Consider the following 21566-nt stretch of genomic DNA (forward strand, 5'->3'; position numbering starts at 1 on the left):
GAGTTATATTTAGTGAGAATGGGAAAGGCAGCGACGACAGCTAGGAGGGCTATTGGCAGGAAGACAAATCCTACTGGTGTTTGAATTTAATAAGAAAGGAAAGTGGTAATGGAAACCATCAGAGTAGAGGTGCATGTCAGATGGAATCAGATGGGGGAATGAGTGAAATGTATAGGTAGCAGGTGGATGGACGCAGGAGGGAGGACCCTGGGTGGATCAGGAAGTGGGTAAGGTTACTTGGAAGTTTCTCACAATAACATTAAACTCACAGGAATAAGTAATTGAGCTATCAGAATCAATCAAGGGTCAATAAAATCAGGAAAGAACAGAAATAAATTTGGGAAGGTCAGTTTTTTAAATTTAAAGTACAGCATTGTAACAGGCCCTTCTAGCCCACTGAGCCCGTGCTGTCCAATTACACCCAAGTGACCAGTGAACCTACTAACCTATACACCTCTGGAATGTGGGAGGAAACCAGAGCACCTGGAGGAAACCCAGGCTGTCAAGGGGAGAATGTACAAACTCCTTACAGACCGGCGAATTGAACCTGGATCGCTGGTGCTGTAATAGAATTATGCTAACCCCTATGCTACTGTGCCACCTCCAAAGTTGTAAATGGTCATTGCAAAAAATGAAATTTGAAAGATCTTGCTTCCTTTTAGAAGCCAACTAAATAACACATTTTAAATGGATTGTAAAGTGATAAGAACCAGAAACAAAATCCCATTCAACTATTCTTACCTCATAGCATTCACAATAATTTTTCAAACATCCTGACCTCTTGCAGTTACAGCCTTTACTATGTCTTCTATCAGATTCGCCTTCTTTGCCTTTTCCTATCTTTGGCTTAAATGCTTCTGGATTTCTGTCAAGACATGCCTGGAAATGAACAACAAGACTTAGGATATTTAGATATAACAGAATGCCAAATGGCTATGAAGAGCTGCAGCATCTTTTTCCTTCTTGCTATGTTTTCCAATCAAAGCTACTATACACTAATGGTAGAGAAAACTACTCAAGAGTCCTCTTGTAGCGAATTGGCATCACAGGCAAGCATTCAGATTTTAAAATCCTAATTATCTCCAAGAACTAAGAGACAAATTGATTTCAAGATTGATATTTGTCTACAGGTTTTATTCATGTTAATGCTCAGTTTAAATAAAAGGTTGAGAAAGAAAATATTTCAGAAGGCATGAAACCATAAATCAATTGGTGCTGCCACATCTGGTGAGAATGGCAGCTATAATCAAAAATAAAAATGCTGGAAACACTCAGCAGGTCAGGCAGTATCTGTTAATGAAGAAACAAAGTTCATTGTTAGATCAAAGATAGTTTATCATGCTGTAAACTCCATTTCTCTCTTTGCAGATGTTCTCAGCATTTCAGATTTTTTCAGCGATTTCAATATTTCAATTGTCAGTTAATACAGGCTTTCAATCTTTAGTTATCCATTTTTGGTTGTTTACATAGCCAAATTAGCTGGTGGTGTAGTGGCATCCGCACCGGACTTCGAGGCCAGTGGTCTTGGGTTTGCATCCGGCCGGCTCCCTGCATGCTTTCCGTCCATGCTGGGTTGAGCATCGAACTAGCAACTCGGCCTCGTACAAAATGACAGAAGTGCGAATGAAACAGCAAGGTTCCTGCCCAATGTGAAGGAAGAAACAACAATATAGCAAAAATTGCTTGTTTGATAACTTCATAAGGAATGAAGAGATAAATCACGTCTTTAAGAGACCAAAGCCACAAATATCAGAGCTCCGTCTACAAAGAACAATGAATAAATTATTTTCTAAGACAACTAACTAACTTCCTTGTCGACAAAAGAGACACAAATGGAAGAGAGAGAAAGAGGAAAGAAAAAACAGAATGCTGGAAGAACTCAGAAGGTCAAGTATCAACTGTGGAAGCAAAAGATCAATGCTGACATTTAGTGTCAAGATCATGTATCAGGACTGAGAAGAAAAAGAGAGACAGCCAGTATACCACAGTGCAATGGAGGGCAGGACTGAGGCTGGAGATCCAGATGAGAGCTTTGTGGGGACTGTGGAGGACGAAATGATGGGCAGATGAAACGAGGTGCAGATATGTAAGTGGGAAGGGATTGGGAAGTTGAACGGAGGGAGAAGAAATGAGACCCAGGCTGTAGATGCTTGAATCCGGAATAGCAATCTTCTGGAGCAGCTCAGCGGTTGAGCAGCGTCTGTGAGGGCAAAAGGTATCACTGATGTTGCGGTTTGAAACTATGTATTAGTACTGAGTGTGCAGAGGGAATTAAACCAGTACAAAGAAGAGAGGGGAAGTAATGAACAACGCAAACAACAGGAATTCTGCAGATGCTGGCAATTCAAGCAACACACATCAAAGTTGCTGGTGAACGCAGCAGGCCAGGCAGCATCTCTAGGAAGAGGTGCAGTCGACGTTTCAGGCCGAGACCAAGGATCCTGATGAAGGGTCTCGGCCTGAAACGTCGACTGCACCTCTTCCTAGAGATGCTGCCTGGCCTGCTGCGTTCACCAGCAACTTTGATGTGTGTTGCTTGAGGGGAAGTAATGAGGCTGGTCAGTAGGTGACAGGTTGAGCAAGGAGGAGTGAAGGATGACGGTCACATAGAACCAGGTAGGGAAGGAGTTGGGAAACAGAAACAGGTGAATGATAAATGGTGCAGACAAAAAGAAACAGACAGAAGCAGCTTGGGAGGGTAAGGGGGTTAGGAATGCTAAAACGTGAAGACAGCTAGGAGGATGATAAGTGGGAATACAAAGATTATCTGTATTGGAATCGGACAAGCATGGAAGATAATGATTGGAACCATAGGAGAAAGGTGAAAAGCAAATGGAACTAGAAGGGAGGAAGAGGCAGGGGATCCAATGGGAAAAATGCGTGGATAGTAGATCGGTGGAAAAAGAGGAAATAAAAGGGAGGACTGGAAATGGATCGGGGTGTGGGTGGAGCAGAAAAAATAACAAAACACGGGAGACAGGAATTAGTTGATACTGGAAAAATTCAATGGGCCGCAGACTACCCTGGTGAAATGTAGGGATTTGCTTCTCTAATTTGCAATGGCCCATATCCTGGCAGTGGAAAAGGCCAAGAAGAGGTCAGTTTGGAACGGGAATGGGAATGAAGTTAAAATGGCATAAAATCAGGGGCTCAGGATGGTCACCGCAGACAGAGAACAGCTACTTCTCAGTCTGGTCTCACTGAGTAGGCTACAGCAGGAGCACTGGATGCAATAAAGGGAAAAGAAATATAGTGAAAGGTGAGTGTGTGTGAAAGAAAAACTCTTTGAGAGTGTGCTTTACCTAATATTGAAAACCTATTGTTCATACCATTGGGTCATAATCTACCCTAACAGAAATTACAAACTGATGGTCATCCAATTTGCATTTGGCATCTCCATAGCAATAGAGACGGCTGCTTACAGACAGGTTGGTGTGTGAGTGGGAAGATATATTAAAACAACATAACTGGAAGCTCGAGATTGCCGTCACAGACAGAACACAGGTGCTGCACAAGAGTCAAATGCTTCCTTTTCAACTATATTTTTATTTTCGGTTTTAAATTTTAAAAAGATACTATAATCATATTGTCAAGGTTCAAAGATGGGAAGCAAATTTCCTTGTCTGAGCCATCAATCCAGGCCTTCTGATTATAGAGATAATTTTAATGCACAATACCATTAATCTTTACAAAGAATTTACTAAGACCACACGAATATGACAATCACAGTTTAAGAGAAATTAATTATTCCTTTCTGAAAGAAGTTGCCATGTAATCATTTTGTGCCTAATAAAGGTTCATGGCCTAAAATCCTGTTGTCCATATCATACATTGTTGGAGGGTTATCCAGCTGCTAATTCTCTTCCATAAAGTGCTCCAAAAGGCATGTGTTTCTAACTGCCTATGACAACCAAGTCCAACTCTTGGCCTTCATGTATGGCTTAGCTGCTAGGCCCAGCGGAACTGTTTCTAGTGACGAGAAGGGGCAAAGGTGGACCACTGGCACCTCAAAACCAGTTGCTTCAGGTAGGTGGGGCTTTTCAGTCTTGGACAGCAGCCCGCCTAGGAGAAGGAAAACTCTGATTTTAAACCTCCACTGCCTTGCGGCCATACCCACCCATGGGAAAGGCTTCGGGAGTAAACCCCAAGGAAGAAATCCAGAGCCGGGGTCCCTAAGGCAGTTTGATGTTGTTTACAACTTCACTCTGGCAACCTCTGTGACAACACTGATGCCAAGCTGTATCGGCGCTTGCCCTTCCCTTGGACTACATCAGTGACATGGAGAGGGGGAACCCACTGCATGGGCAACAGCCGGTTCTTCAAATCTTCCTGCCCAGGCTTGCGCCCTGGAGAGGACACCGTCCACCAGAGGCACAAACCCATGATTCCCTGGGAATGATGGCTGCCTATGTATCTACACAATTCTCTCGCTTAGTTGTTCCATTTACAGTAGTATGTTCATCTATGTAATTTCTACGACTGGAACAAAATTAGAGCCAGTTCAAAATGCTGGAAGAGGACAGCAGGAAGAACATCCACATAATTTCTCCAACTTTGTTTTTACTTCTTTAAAATCAAATAAACTTGCATTCCCAAGGGTGCCAGATTAGGACAATGGTTCTGCAGAGGATTCCAAATGTAAGCTATGTATGTGAGGGAACTATCTCTTAAAGGTAGGTGACGACAATGTTCCAATTAGGTCACAAATAGCCAAATAAACTTGCAGTTAATGTTCAGGAAAATAGCAAACTATTCTCATGGATTAAAGAGCCACTTGTAACTGACATCATAACATAACAGATAACATGTTTGAGTATTCTTGTAAGCTTTCAAAATCCTGTGTGAAGAACAGGAAGACAATCAATAAGCATACATTATCGTTAAGCTGCCTCAGGCATTTTATTGATAAATATCCAAAGCTCAATGATGAGAATTCCAAAAGCAAAATGACTCAACAGCCAAGAAATAAGCTTATCACAGTAGCACATTTATCCATTTGCACTCCTCTGCTGTGTACTTCACAACTGAAATCTGCATTTTCTGAAGGAACTGGCACTTTGCTGAGGGAAAATTCAAAGTTTTGTGCACTCCACGCAGCCTACTTTCATGTGCACTCTTTTGGAAAGTTGCAAGCAAGCTCAATCCTCATGAAATCTGTTACATAGGCAGGCATCTTTGCCCAAGTTTCTCAGTGTTGAGGGAGGTGGCAGGAATAATGAAGTTTTGAAGGCTGTAATATATTCTAAAATCGGTGATGTTGAGTAGGTGAGCCTGGTGAAAACAGGTTAATGATGGAAATTATCATTCCCTGTAGTGCTCTGAACACTTTACACAAATTACACCCTTACATTAGAGACACACAAGGAATCTCACTCACCTTTATTGCTTTCAGCCGCTCAGCTTCGTGATCCAGATTATTAAAACAGTTGGTACAATTGCAACTATTGCAAAATTCTCCATTTGCAAAGCAATCACAGTATCTAAATGAATAAATATTTATTGATTTTAGATGATTTACATTAAACAGAAAGATTTCACATAAATAAAATAAATGACAATTACCCCCTCAGATTGTGCACCATTCTTAGATAACACAAAGATTCCAACTTTTATCTATATGATCGTATCACTGTAAAATATATTAGAGATACAACCAGGGAGCTGTCATCCATTCCAGACCGGTCTAAGAAGGCACATCATTGTGCAGTTGCTTGTATGGAGTGCAAATGACAGGCTTAATTGCCAGTTGACAGATCACATGAACCATTTGTGTCTTAGCAGTGGGAGAGCAGGGTCAGGGATCACCAAAATGAAGATGCTAGCAGTACTCTACATGTGAGAGGATTATACCCAGCTGTCAAATACAAGAACACAATAAGAGCAGTGGACGACTGTGCCTTTCAAACCTGTCCTGCCATTTCAGTGCAATCATGGCTGCTATACTAGCCTCTACTTCTTTTGCACCAGTTTCCCAGAGCCTTCAATTCCTCAATCTTTCACGCAATCATCTAACTCCACCTTGAGAAATTCTAACAATTTGCCTCCACGACGCTCTGAACAGAGATGTTCACAGATACACTATTCTCTGAGAGAAGAGATTTCTATGCACCTCAGCTTTAAATGACTGGCCCTTTAATTTGTATCTATATCCCTTTGTTTGAGGCTTTCCCACTAGTGAAAACATCTTCACATCCACATTATCAAGCCACTTACACCTGTTTGAATAAGGCCATCCGTCATTCTTCTGAAAACCAAGAAATAGAACCACTTGAATGGACAGCCTCACATCCCAGGTACAGACTACTGTAGTACTATTAGTCCCTTCCATTTAATACAAGTACATAAAAGTATCAAATAAAAAAACAAAACTGTAAGTTACAACAATTAATCTGGCTTCAATTGTTCTGTAACAATATGCAACAAATGTGTAGTCTGAAAACAAAACACAAGTGGTCTAGTCAATCTTCACCAAATCCAATTTAATCAGAGCATAATAAATGGAAGATGTAGTGGTGATTCAGTGCCTTGTTCTTGCTCTGCTGTTCAGCAAGACCGTGACTGATCTCTAATCAGCAGTAATCTCTCACCATTTAAAAAAAAAGTTCTGTTTTTCCAATCTTTCCAGTGTTTGAACCAATGTAATTTCTTCCCATGTATTCAAAACTCACCCTTCTTGTTGTGTCTTAATTATCATTATCTGCTCCCGTATCATTTAACTCTCCCAGTCCATTGCATCTTACTTCTTCCCACTTCAACCAATTCAGTTTAAATGGTTCCCAAAAGCAAAGTATCTTCTACAAGATTACTGATTGCAGTCCTGTTGCTAGGAACCCATCCATCTTGATTAGGTTCTTGCATACCCAAAACTGGTTCACGTACACAAAAAAGTACTTCCTTTAGTACCTTGACTCTAGGCATGCATTAACATACCTTATATTCCCATTTCCACTTTTATTGGACCATGACATTGTGAGCAATTCAAAGATTACCATCTTTTGAGTACATGCATTTTAATTTCTTTTCCAGCCCCTGAAAACCCAACTAAACTACATTAGCTATAATCCTTCCCTTTATAATTCATTGTGTTGCTCAAACATAACGACTCCCAATCATTTCTTCTTCTAATGGAAAACGATGCCTTCCTGGTGGCAGGATAGAGGATGTTGAAATCTAATGCTGAGTACTGGTTTACGTATTCAACATGTTAAGATGATTCTTGCCTTTTCAAATAGGCATTTACCACCAAAAATTTGTAGCTGCAATCACCTTCTCAGATTTGATGATCACATGTACATCAAAAACACTGTGAAATGTGTCATTTGTGTTAACAAAAATAAATCAAAATAAATTTATTATCAAATTTATGTCACCATATACAACCCTGAAATTCATTTTCTTGTGGGCTTACTCAATAAATCCATTATAGAATCACTGAAAGACCGCTGCAACTTGGGCGTTCAAACAGTGCGCAAAAGAGAAATGCTTAAATACCAAAAAGAAATATTAATAATAAATAAATATCGAGAACATAAGATGAAGAGTTCTTGAAAGTAAGTCCACAGGTTGTGAGAACATTTCAATGATGGTTCAAATGCCTGATTGTTGAGGGGCAATAACGCTTCCTGAACGTGATGTTGTGAGGCCTGAGGCTCTTGTTTCTTCTTCCTGATGTTAGCAGCAAAAAAAGCAGCATGTCCTATGTGGTGGGAGTCTGTGATGTTTCATGTTGATGTGCTCATGGTGGGGATGGCTGTACCCATGATAGACTGGGCCATATCCACCACTTTTTGTAGGATTTTCATTCAAGGGCATTGGTGTTTCCATACCAGGCTGTGAGGCAGCCAGTCAATATACTCTCCACCGCACATTCATGGAAGTTTATCACAGTTTTAGATGTCTTGCCAAATCTTCGCAAGTTTCCAAGGAAGTACAGGCGCTGCCGTGCTTCCTCCATAATTGTACTTGCGTGCTGGGCCCAGGACAGGTGTTCCGAAATAATAACATTGAAGAATTTGAAGTTGCTGACCCTCCCCACCTCTAATCTCCAAATGAGGATTGGCTTATGGACCTCTGGCTTCCTCCTTGTGAAATCAATAATTAACTCCTTGGTGTTGCTGACTTTGTGGTTAAGGCACCACTCAGCCAGATTTTCAATCTCCTTCCTATATGCTGATTTATCCCCACCTTTGATACGGTGTCGTCAGCAAACTTGAATGTGGCATTGGAATTGTGCTCAGCCACACAGTCATTCGTGTAAAGTGAGTAGAACAGGGGGCGAAGCACACAGCCTTGTAGTGCACCTGTGCTGATGGAGATCGTGAAGAAGACGTTGTTGCCAATCTGAACTGACTGGAGTCTGCAAGTGAGGAAACTTGAGGATCCAATTGCACAAGGAGGTATTGATGCCAAGACCTTGAAGCTTATTGATTAGTTTTGAGGAGATGATGGTGTTAAATGCCGAGCTGTATTTGATAAGGAGCATGCTGATGTATGCATTTTTGCTGTCCAGATGTTCAGGGTTGAGTGAAGAGCCAATGAGATAGCATCTGCTGTGGATCTCTTACTCCGTTAGCAAATTAGAGTGCATCAAAGTCACTTCTCAGACAGGAGTTGACATGCTTCATCACCATCCTCTCAAAACACTTCTTCTTCACTGTGGATGTAAGTGCTACTGAACGATAGTCATTCAGGCAGTCCGCCACGTTCTTCTTAGACACCAGTCTAATTGAAACCTGCTTGAAGCAGGTAGGTACCTCAGACTGCTAAAGTGAGAGGCTAAAGATCTCAGTGAACACTGTAGCCAGTTGATCAGTACAAATCTTTAGTACTTGGCCAGATGCTTTTCGTGGATTCACATTCCTGAAGGCTGCTTGTAAGTTGACCTTACAGACTGAAAACACAGGATCACTGGGGGCTGTGGGAGCTTGTGATGGTTTCTCCATGTTTTGACGGACAAATCGAGCATAGAAGACATTGACCTCATCTGGAAGTGAAGCCCTGTTGTCGCTTATGTCACTTGATTTAACTTTATAAGAGACGACAGTATTCAAGCCCTGCCACAACAGTTGAGCATCCTGCGTTGGTTCAAGTTTAGTCTGGAATTGCCATTTCATTCATGAGGTGGCTTTCTGGAGATAGTACCTGGACATCTCGTAACTTTCTTTGTCACCAAACTTGAAGACTTTTGTGGAGACACACTGTCTACAGCTGCTTTAATAAAGTCCATGACAACCATGGTGTATTCATTCAGATCCCCAGATGAGTCATAAACACGGCCCAGTCCACCGATTCGAAACAATCCCATAGCCATTCCTCTGCCTCCCACGACCATCTCTTTTGGTCCTAATCTCTGGAGCTTTGCTCTTTAGGTTCTACCTATATGCAGTTAAGAGAAGGACAGCCAACTGATCCAATTTACTGAATTGCAGCCTGGGCATGAACAGTAAGATATCCCCACCTTAGTATAACAGGTCCAGACACAGTGATCTACTGTGTTTGTATCTCTGGTAGTACAGGTTATATACTGATGGTAATTGGGCAGGGTTTTCTTCAAACAAGCCTTATTACAAAGCATCTCAAAATACCCAACTGACATAGGAATTGCAGGCAACAGAACTAATTTCCCCATCTAAACAAAGTCTGGTCTCAAGAATCATCTGTAAGATACAGCAAGACATCTTTATTCTCATACTCCAAACCTCTGATACTGGAGCCTAACACAATATTTGCTGTCCAAAATGTAAGCAATCACTACTTATGAATAGCAACATTTATTTGTCTCACAGGTGAACACTTCCCCAAGTAACACTCATTCTACAACTTTTTATGCCCTACCTACAGCGCATTTTTAAACCTAGCTTTGTATTGTCAAATTTTGTCCCTGCTTATAATATATTGATCTACATCGTTGAGATCCAAGCAGCACTCTTTGTGGCACTCTATCAGTTACACCTTCATTTTATCAATGAAGATATCAATGTCCTTCCCATAACCAATCCTCAAATTTCTGCCAATATATTATTCCAAAGCCATGAGGTCAAACTGACATAACATAGCTGTGTAATATCTCATAAAATGCTTTCTTGAATATCCTTCTCTTCTCACCCAGCCTGTCAATAATACAACCAAAAACCTCTAAAAGATTCAAGCACTTTTTCTACAAGTTTTGCTTCTTTGACCAACTTATTCTTTAGGAGAAAGGCCTTTCTTGCTAATCTGGAAGGGAAATAAAACTAGGTTCCAGTGGCATTATTATAGGATTTAGCATATATCAAAAAGGTAGCAAATTCAGCTCTACAACATATTTTGCAGTAGTTTGAGGTGGGTTGGGGAAAGGCGGAAGTTGGGGATCTGGTACTGTGGTTGAAATTAACATTAAAAAAAAGCCTTTTACATTTGGCTTATTGTAATAGGTCTGCAAACTTCCTACTTACAGTTTGAGGCACTGAGACTTTGTACAATTACAAGGTTTCCGAGGCCGTGATCCTGATTCTGATGTGGATGATCTGCATAAAAGGAAGAGTAGGAAAGAGAAAGTAAGTAGATGGAAAGAGGAAATCAATAGCAGCACTGAATAATTCCATGCTGCTAAATGTCAGAATTACAGATAACAAAACAGAATTAATTCAACATACACATAATTTATTGGTCACAATGTGCTCTTCATTTAGTCCAAAAAGTTTATTGTCTTATTTTTCTTTCCAAAATTTCTATTTGACTGCGTTATAAAGTAGCGTGGAATTGCTCCCAGAAAAATGGAGGCTATACTACCAATTAATCTTTCAACAAATCATCTGCTCAATCAAGAAGTTATTTTCTAAATGCAGTAAAAATCTTATAAAATATAATTAGAAAAGTGATTGAACCAGACAGATAACCTGAATTCAGCCCAAAGTGGAAAAGGGACTATGTCCACAAATGCACTTTAGTCAACAAATCTTTCTATCAACCCACTTACAGGATTACATTTATGTGTTACATCAAAATCCTGCTAGAGGAAATACGAATACCTAGATAGCAATGAACTGGTCTCTAATGGAGTAACAGGTCTTTCCCGGTGCTCCTAGCTTACTTCCTTTTCTGCTTCCAACCTTTTGAAATATTACTGTTAAACCTGTTATTATCTTACTATGGCTACCAAAGCAGCTTTAGAACCTATTACGGGCTTGCTTCAAAAGTTTTCAACAGACTCGCAAAAGCTTACTGGGGAGTTTCATCAATTCAGAAAAGAAGCATCGGCCGATTCACAACAAATCAGCTTTGAAGTTAAACAAATAGGTACAAAACTAGATGTTATTCAAGAAACTTTAATTGAGCATGATAAGAGGATAAAAGAGCATGAAGAGATTATAACGATACTGGATAAGAAAACTGATGATCTGCAAAAGCTGTATGAAAAACAATCTAAGTCCAATGGAAAACTGAGGCAGAAAAATAAGAGACCTTTTACGGTCCCAAATATGTACATTTCCTAAAAGTCCTGATAAGAATCTACTTGATGTAATTTTTAATTTGAAACCTTTTTATAATGGATCTATATCGAATATTTATAATATGTTGCTAGGAATGAGAAGTGTTCCTTTAGGTAAAATTAAAAATCTTTGGGAACTAGACTTACAGACTTCAATTTCTGAGGAAACTTGGAATGAAATTTTTAAATTGGTTAACACTTCGTTATGCGCTCACCACTCTCTTCTACAATTTAAAGTGGTCCATAGGGCCCATATGACTGAAGCTAAGTTGTCTCGCTTTTATTTGGATATCTCCTTATTGTGATAATGGAGAAGCTTCACTCATTCATATGTTCTGGTCATGCCCAAATCTTGAAAAATATTGGAAAGAAGTATTTCAAACTTTCTCGATACTTTTTAAAGTAAATTTTAAGCCTAATCCTTTGACCACTTTATTTGGTATTGTTGGAGAAAAGGATAGTATTTTGGAGAAATCTGATTTGCACATTTTGGCTTTCATTTCTCTTATGGCCAGAAGGACGCTCTTGCTTAAATGGAAAGATGCGGTGCCGCCCACTCACATTTAACGGCTGCGTGATGTGATGTCACGTTTAAATTTAGAGAAGATTCGGTGTTCAATTTCTGAATCTGGCCAAGACTTTCAAACATTGTGGGGACCTTTTTGAACTATTTTCAAAACCTTTGATTTGCTGTTAAAGCACAGATGATGGCTAATAATAATATTTTCTTTTCCTTTTTTCTTCTTTACTGATCAGCTTTGGTCTTGGTAGTGGGTTAGATTTTTTCCATATAATAAATTTACTATATTTCAATATTATGAATTAATCAATTTGTATAAATATAGAGTAAGGCGTTTGTATGTGCAATTCAGTATAATGTATTTGATATATTTCTTTTTTCTTGAACTCTGTATTCTCCTATGTAGAAAATTAATAAAAATATTGAAAAAGAAAAGGTACAAATTTTGCTTTTGACCAAAAGTGAAAACATTCCCTACTGTCTTCCACCACCAATATCTTTTTTAACTGTCATTAATTTTCTGTACAGCAGACTACTCAAGTGATGAGTAGTGATTATTATATTTGTATATGTTTGAATTAACTGACATTATCCCCTTAGTTTTAACAAATAATAAAATATATTCCAGAAGATTGACATTTAGCACAAGTTGCATACAAGATACAACTTAAAAAGTAAACAGTACAATGCTAATGGTGCTTCTTAAGTGATGAAACAGAGAGTTCAGCAGCTTCATGGCCTGGGGGAAGAAGCTGCTTCCCATCCTAACAGTCCTTGTCCTAATGATACAGTAGCTCCTGCCTAATGGCGGGGGGGGGGGGGTCGTCAAAGAGATTGTGGGTGGGATGGGAGGGATCCTTGACAATGCTAAGGGCCCTGCGTATGCAGTGCTTCTGATAAATATCTCAGATGGGTGGATTAGAGACCCCGATGATCCTCTCAACAATCCTTGCAATACTTCCTGGAGCCTTGCAGTCAGATGCAGCTGGTCAGGGCACTCTCAATGGTGCTCCAATAAAAATTGGTTAGAATGGGGGCGGGGAAAGCTTCGTTTGCCTCTATATCCTCAGGAAGTGAAGAGTTAGTGTTGAGGACCAAGTGAGATCATCCGTTATGTGCAGTGAGGAGTGGTCAGCCTGCACCTCCTAAAGTCCACAATCATCTCTTTGGGCTTGTCCATGTTGAGATGCAAATTGTTGTGCTCACACCATTCTACAAATTGCTCTACCACCTCTCTGTATGCCGTCTCCTTGTCGTTGTTAATGAGGCCAACCACTGTTGTGGTTACGATGAAATGCAAAGAGATCTTGATCAGTTAGGGAGGTGGTTATGGAATATAAAAAGATTTCAACTTCCATAAGTTTGAGGTGATACATTTTGGACAAACCACAGTAGAACTTATACAGTGGCACTGTGGCAAGGTGCTGAGGAACAGAAGAACTTGGGAGTACAAGTGTTCGATTTCCTGAAAGCAGTTGCACAAGTAGAAAGGGCGATGAAATAGGCATTTAGAGATGGCTGGCCTTCATAAGTCAAGGCATCAGGTTTAGAAGTGCGGATATATTGTTATGCAAGCCATCTGTGAGGCTGCACTTGGAGTATTGTATACAGTTTTGGTCACCCTTTTTTCTGAAAGAGATCATCAGGCTGGAGGAAGGTGCAGAAGAGATTTATGAGGATGCTGCCTGGACTGGAAGGTCTGTGTCATAGAGACAGATTAACCATGCTGGATCTTTATCCCCTGGAGCTCAGGTGAATGAACAGAAGTATATGGAATCATGAGGGGTACGGATATTATGGACAGTCAGTCTTTTTGCCAGGGTTGGGGAGTCCAAATCTAGAGGGAGCGGGTTTAAAGGAGAGCCAAGAGATAACTCATTTACACCGAGGTTGTGAGTACCTGAATAAGTGCCAGAAGAAGTGACTGTGGTGGGCACAATTGTAACATCTAAGGAGCATTTGGATAAGTACATGAAGCCAAGGGGGTTGGTTGTTGGTGTATGTGGCAAACAGCGCCAACTGAGACCAGCAGAAAGGATGCATGGACCAGTTGGGCAGGGGGGCCTGTTTCTGAGCTGTATTTCTCCATGACTCTAAAGCTAGACCGACGCTAACTGTAGGAACAAAAAGTCTGTTACTCTGCTGCCTATGTTTTTTTAAACACAGTTTTTTGTAATTCTGCAAATTAATACAATGACTTACCCATTGATCGGCAGTTTTGCTTGAGTCTGAACGTGGGATGTTGCAGAAAACCCATTGTTACTGGATATTGAAACGTAGGAGGTCTGTTGTAACTAACGAAAGGAAAAACTAAATTACTTATTGCATATTTGGGCAGTTTTCTTGCCCATTTCTTATTACAGGCCGACCTTCACTAATCCGGCACCATTGGGACCTGAAGAGTGCTGGATTAGTGAAAATGCCGAATTACAGAAGGATCACATTAAGCATAATCAGTGCCGGATTATCGAAGGAACTGGATTACAGGTAGTCGGATTAGTGAAGGTCAACCTGTACCAGGTATAACCTACGACAATTTCTTTCATGAATGCATCACTATAATATAACGCACTGAGAACACACTAAGAACTGAAATTCTTTCAATTTTTCTTCACTTTTCACTGAAAAGTTGTATTTTATTGGAACTTGTTACACTATCTACCCTTCATAGGAAGGCTCCTATAGGAGAAGCAATTTGATTACATCGAGTATGTTGAGTAATGTTTTTTGAACAGATTTACATTTGAAATGTAAAAGGCAGGGGTGAGAGCAGGAAGGCATGAGCAAGTTACGCGTGGGGTGCTGGGAGGTTGTCAATGAGTGAGCAAGAGACAGGTAAGGGAAGGGCAAAGGACAGCGGGAGGTGGTGGGGGTGAGTAGTGATTAGATTATGATTTCGTGAAGAGGTCTTGAATCAAGCTTAAATTGGGAAATGAGTGTGTCACTACTGGTCAGCAACCTTGTACAATCTAAGAACATGTTACAGGATCGTTACACACATGACATAACAGCCAAACCCGAATAATCACATTGTCAATTTTGCTGATGACACAACAATGGTGAGGTTCATCACCAACAACCATGAGAAAGCCTACAGAGAGGAGGTGGAAGAGCTCAAGACCTGGTGACAGGCAAGTAACATCTTCCTCAAAGTCAAGAAGACAAAGGAGACAGTTATCAACTTTAGCAGAACTCACACCATCCACACCCCTCTTTACAACTGGCAGCACAGCAGTTTCAAATTCCTGGGAGTGCACATCTCACACAACCTCTCAGGGCCCCAGAACACATCCTATATATTCAAGAAAGCTGAGACTGAAGAGATCTAGACTATGCACATCAATACTTAAGACACCCTACAGATGTGCATTAGAGAGCATCCCAACATGCTGAATCACTGCATGGTACAGAAACTGTACTGTGGTGGAGAGGAAGGCTTTACAGCGGGTAATCAAAACTGTCCAATGCATCACTGGCACCAGCATACCTGCCGTCAACGACATACATACAGAAAGCTGGCAGAAGGCGGTCAGCCATTTAAGAATGATCCCATCCACCCTGCTCATGGGACTGTTTGTCCAACTCCCATCACTAAGGAGGCTACGTAGCATCCACACTCGGACCCCCAGACTCAAAATCAGTTACTTTCCCCAAGCAGCAAGGCTGATCAGCCCACTGATCCACCTCCCCCCACCCCCCAGCATAACTACTTTACCATATCCTGTCAGTCACCTTACTACTAGACCTAGCACCACTTCATGTACATATAATTAATGTATATACGTTAGCTTTTTATTTATATTTATTTTATATTTATTCTGTTCTTTATCTTAGTGTGTTTTTATAAGCTGCATCAGATCTGGAGTAACAACTATCTCGGTCTTCTTTACACACATTGGGGAAATGGCATTAAACAATCTTCAATCTTGATATGTGGTTCAAACAAATAGTTACCATTTTCCAAAGCAGTTATCATTCTGTAACCTTATGACTGATAACGTTTCTTCAAATGAGGCATGCAATTTTTATAGAAGTGTCTAAAATTTACGGATCCAATCCCTTCACCAAAGGGGTTGTGGAAGTGCATTTTACATGAGCCAATTTAAATCGCTAGTATTTGCCATTACCGTTTGCTCCTTTTGAACGTATACAAAGGACTCCAGGTGGCTGAGATGTGCTGATTGGGGGAAAAAAGCTGTCCATTTATTAAAACACACTGACCTTCTCAGCATGGAGGCCTCTGCATATTGATGCAATGACCTCGCATTACTTTCGAGACAAGGAAATATACTAAGAACAATGTAAAAGACATTGTTCTTTTCAACATGGATAGTCAAGAACAGGAAACAGTGAAAATAAATCAAAGAATAGGGATAATTTTAGTCTGTAATAAATCAACAAATACTGGTCCAGAATATACTTGGCTACAAATGGAAGGAAGGCTGCCATGGTTCACCAAGACTTCCACTTTGGAAGATCTTTAAAAGGCCATACGATCATAAGACATAGGAGAAGAATTAGGCCATTCAGCCCATTGAGTCTTCTCCGTAGCATAGCTGATCCCAGATCCCACTCAACCCCACACACCTGCCTTCTCACCATAACATTTGAGGCTCTGGCCAATTAGGAAACGATTAACGTCCACCTAAGTATACCCACGGACTTGGCCTACATCTCAGTCTATGGCAGAGCATTCCACAGATTCACTACTCTCTGGCTAAAAAAAAATCATCTTACCTCTGTTCTAAAAGGTCACCCCTCAATTCTGAGGCTGTGCCCTCTAGTTCTGGACACCCCCTGCACAGGAACCATGCTCTCCACATCCACCCTATCTAGTCCTTTCAACATTCAGTACGTTTCAATGAGATCCACCCACCTTCTTCCAAATTCCAGTAGGTACAGGCCCAAAGCTGCCAAACACTTCTAATATGTTAACCCCTTCATTTCCTGAATCATCCTTGTGAACTTCCTCTGGACTCTCTCCAATGTCAATGCATCCTTTCTGAAATATGGGGCCCAAAACTGTTGACAATACTCCAAGTGTGCACAGCCTGACTAGTGTCTTATAAAGGCTCAGTGTTATCTTCTTGCATTTATGTTCTAGTCCTCTTGAAATAAATGCCAATATTGCATTTGTCTTCTTTACCACAGACTGAACCTGTAAATTAACCTTCTGGAAGTCTTGCACGAGGACTCCTCAGTCCCTCTGCACCTCTGATGTTTGAACATTCTGCCCATTTAGATAATAGTCTGCACTATTGTTCCTTTTACCAGAATGCATTATCATACATTTCCCAACAATGTACTACATCTACCATCTTTTTTGCCCATTCTTCCAATGTGCCTAAGTCCTGCTACAATCACATTGCTTCCTCAGCACTATCTAAGCCTCCACCTATTTTCTTATCATCAGCAAACTTTGCTACAAAGCCATCAATTCCATTATCCAAATCATTGACAAAATGTGAAAAGTAGCAGTCCCAATACTGACCCCTAAGCGACACCACTAGTCACTGGCAGCCAAACAGAAAAGGCCCTTTTATTTCCACTTGATGCCTAGACATTGCCCTCAGCATATTGCAGAAGGATGTACAATACATCAAAATTTAGTGCTAGAAAGGTGTTAGATAACATTACAACATCTTCTGTGCATTAAATTGTTACACTCATCTTCTTAAAATAGCTCTGGGTTATTACCCCTTACAATTGGACTATTTTACTTGCCTGTGTAACGTACTGAGCTGGGACTACTGCATATCCCATGCTGCCAGCTCCAGGGGCTGGTGCCAAAACAGTGCCTGGTGGGAGATTTGTTAAATTGGGCTGGATCTGTGGTAATGCCGTTGCAGGCATAATGAGTCTCTGTTGGGGTTGGCTGGTGGTAGCCGTTTGTGTGGTGCCAGCAACTGGTTTGGGAACTACCTGCAGACAGAAATATAAAACATTTTTAATACTTGAATGCAATTCATGACAAACAAGATTAGGAAGACACAGATAGGTAAATTACACAGACAAAAGAAATGAAATATAATGTTATATACCAATCACTTTAAATCAGAGAGAAAAAAAAATGATATGAAAGGAATTTATAACAAGAAGCCCAAAGTATGCAAATTAAGGATTGCAGGAAAAGGCTGAAAAGGCTGTCCAAAGCTTCAGGATCTTGGGCTTTATAAAAAGAGGCAAAAAGAAATGCAATAACTTTAATTAGACTTTGTTGGAAAAAGGTGGATTATTCTGGCTAGTATTCTTCCATAAGGATGACAAAATCTCAGCGTTCAGATAGATGTATTGGTTGAGTAACTGAAATTTAAAAACCCGCAGCTGCTAGAAACCTGTCACAAAAATAGATGTTGAAAGCGTTCTGCAGCTTATGCAGCAATTGTGGAGAGAGGAGCACTTAATATTGCAGAGTAGAAAGAAGCATTGGTGATGGTGTGTAAACTTAAACAACAAATGAAACAAATACAAAAATAGGTTGGAGACAAAAGAGACAGAGAAATAAAGTACATAAAAGTACACCCACATCTAAGTGGAGATAGAAAACTTTGGTGGGCATTTGTATATCAAAAATGGGCAGTTTTTCTTTGTTCAAATAGTCTGTATTAAAGATTATTTCCATGGAAAGGCTAGATAAAGATGTCCTTCCCAGCATAAGGGAAATTAGATAGCATTTAAAACTATTTATATTCTAAACATTTTAGTAAGAAAAACAGAATGTTGGAAGAACTCAATTTCTCAAGTAGCACCTATGGAGGCAAAATGTACAAGTCAACATTAAGTTGAGACCCTGCATCAGGATGAGTGGAAGAGGGAAAAATGCCATTATATAGCAGCACGACAGGAGCAGGAACAGAACCTGGTATGTGACAAGTTGAACCAGATTGGGGAGGGGAGGGGGGAGATGATGGGCAGACAGAACCAGACGGGTAGGATTAGACAAATCTGTCACACCCCACCTTCCCCATCTGGCCATCATCCCCTCCCATCTGGTTCTACCTATTACACACTACTCTGTTCATCCCACCAGCTGCTACACATTGACCATCTTCCCTCTTCCTCTCAGCCCTGACGCAAGGACTCAATACAAAATGTTGACTTGTACCTTTTGCCTTCACAGGTACTGCTTTTATCAGGTCACCCTTCAGCCTCTTGATGCTCCAGTTTGTCTAGTCTTTTCTTTGAATACTCTCTAATGCAGACAACATACTAATGAACCTCTTCTGTAGCATCTTCAAAACCTCCACATCTTTCCTGTAACATCATGTCCAGAATTGCACAGCATACTCCAAAAATGGTGTTTCTAACACATTATATAGCTGCAACACAACTTCCCAACTTTTATACTCAATACCCTACATGATAAAGGCAAGCATGCCATATGCCATTTTTTTAAACCACACTATCTACTTGTCTTGCCATTTTCAGAGGACTATGGACTTGCAGCTATGGTCCTGTCATTTACTGAATATTTTCCTCGTTCACTTGACCCTCTAAAGTACAACATCTCACACCTGTCCAGAACACATCTGCCATTTCTCTGCCTATATTTCCAACTGGTCTACATCCAGTTGAATCTTTTAACACCCTTCCTCAAAATCCACTTCTGCCAATTTTGGTGACGTCTGCAACTTTACTGACCAACCCTTGTAAATTCTTGACTAAATATCACCAACAGAAGTTTTCGTAAGACCATAAGTTACAGGAGCAGAATCAGGCCATTCAGACCATTGAGTCTGCTCCATCATGGCTGATCAATTTCCTTCTCAGCACCAATCTCCTGCCTTCTCCCTGAAACCCTTCATGCCCTGATTTCAATATACTCAATGACTTTGCCCCCACAGCAGCCTGTGGCAATAAATTCCACAGATTCTCCACTCTCTAGCTAAAAGGAATTCCCCCTCACCACTGTTCTAAATGGATGTCTCTCTATTCTGAAGCTGTGGCCTATGGTCCTAGACTCTTCCACCGCAGGAAGCATCCTCTCCATATCGATTCTATTGAGGCCTTTCAACACTTGATCGGTTTCAATGAAGTCACCCCTCATTCTTCTGAATTCCAGTGAGTACAGGCCCAGAGCCATCAAACACTCCACAAATGGTAAGCCTTTCAATCACAGAATCATTTTCAAGAACCTCCTTTGAAACTTCTCCAATATCAGCACATCCTTTCTTAGATAAGGAGCCCAAAACTGCTCACAATTCTCCAAATGAGGCCTCACCAGTACTTTATAAAGCCTCAATATCACATGCTCTCAAAACGAATGCTAACTTTGCATTTGCCTTCCTCACCATGACTCAACCTGTAAATTAATCTTTAGGGAATCCTGCAAGAGTCCCTTTGCAGCTCTGATTTTTGAATTTTCTCTCCATTTAGAAATTAGCTTACACTTTTATTTCTTCTACCAAACTGCGTGATCATACACTTCCCGACACTGTGTTCCATCTGCCACTTTTTTGCCCATTCTCCTAATCTGTCTAAGTCCTTCTGCAGCCTCTCTGCTTCCTCAACACTACCTGCCCCTCCACCTATTGGCAAACATAGCCAAAAAGCCATCACTTCCATCACCCAAATCACTGACATCCGACATAAAAAGAAGTGGTCCCAACAGCGACTGCTGTGGAACACTACTAGCCACTGGCAACCAACCAGAAAAGGCTCCCTTTATTGCCACTCCGTGCCTCTTACCAATCAGCCAATGCTCTAACAATGCTAGTATCTTTCATGTAATACCACAGGTTCTAAACTTGTTAAGCAGCCTCATGTGGGGCACCTTGTCAAAGGCCTTTTGAAAATCCAAGAACACAACATCCACTGATTCTTTGTCTACCCTGCTTGTTATTTCTTCAGATTTGTCAGGCAATATTTTTCCTTAAGGAAACTACCGGTATACTGACCTCAGCCTGCAAGTACTGTGAAACCATATCCTTAACAATTGACTCCAACTTCTTCCCACCCACTGAGGTCAGACTAACTGGTCTATAATTTCCTTTCTTCTACCTCTTTCTCTTCTTGAGAAGTGGAGCGACCTTTGCAGTTTTCTAGTCTCCTGGAACCATGCCAGAGTCTATTGATTCTTGAAAGATCATTGCTAATGCCACCAGAATCTCTTAAGCCACCTCTTTCAGAGCCCTGGGGTGTAGATTATCTGGGCTGGGTGCTTTATCTACCTTCAGACTTTTCAGTTTCCCAAGCACTTTCCCCATAGTAGTGGCAACTTCATTCACTTCTGACCCGACATGCTCGAACTTCTGGCATACTGCTAGTGCCTTCTAACGTAAAGACTAATGCAAAATACTTATTCAGTTCATCCACTATTTCCTTGTTTCCCCTTTGTACTACCTCCCCACCATTTTCCAATGGTCTGATATCTCTTTTACCCTTATATATCTGAAGAAATATTTGGTATCCCCTTTACTATTATTGGATAGCTTGCCTTTGTATTCCTCCTGACTTTTTAGTTGCCATCTATTGGTTTTTAAAAGCTATCTAATGCTCTAACTTCCCACTAATTTCTGCTCTATTATATGCCCTCTCTTTGGTTTTTAAGTTGGCTTTGACTTCCCTTGTCAGCCA

At 40.6% G+C, this 21566-nt stretch overlaps 1 protein-coding gene across 5 annotated transcripts in view; it reads right to left on the bottom strand.

Annotated features, from left to right (window-relative positions):
• Positions 1 to 21566, bottom strand: part of lin54 (lin-54 DREAM MuvB core complex component) — an 86247-nt gene that overhangs the window by 11788 nt on the left and 52893 nt on the right. For all 5 annotated transcript variants that reach the window (XM_072253052.1, XM_072253047.1, XM_072253048.1 and 2 more), the window contains 5 exons: positions 17715 to 17912; positions 14193 to 14284; positions 10434 to 10505; positions 5378 to 5480; positions 742 to 879 (listed from right to left, as the gene is read on the bottom strand). In XM_072253052.1, coding sequence (XP_072109153.1) covers positions 742 to 879; positions 5378 to 5480; positions 10434 to 10505; positions 14193 to 14284; positions 17715 to 17912 — 603 coding nt within the window. The remainder of the gene's footprint in view (positions 1 to 741; positions 880 to 5377; positions 5481 to 10433; positions 10506 to 14192; positions 14285 to 17714; positions 17913 to 21566) is intronic.

The sequence above is a fragment of the Mobula birostris genome, chromosome 3 (assembly GCF_030028105.1).
Source record: "Mobula birostris isolate sMobBir1 chromosome 3, sMobBir1.hap1, whole genome shotgun sequence".
Classification (NCBI taxonomy): domain Eukaryota; kingdom Metazoa; phylum Chordata; class Chondrichthyes; order Myliobatiformes; family Myliobatidae; genus Mobula; species Mobula birostris.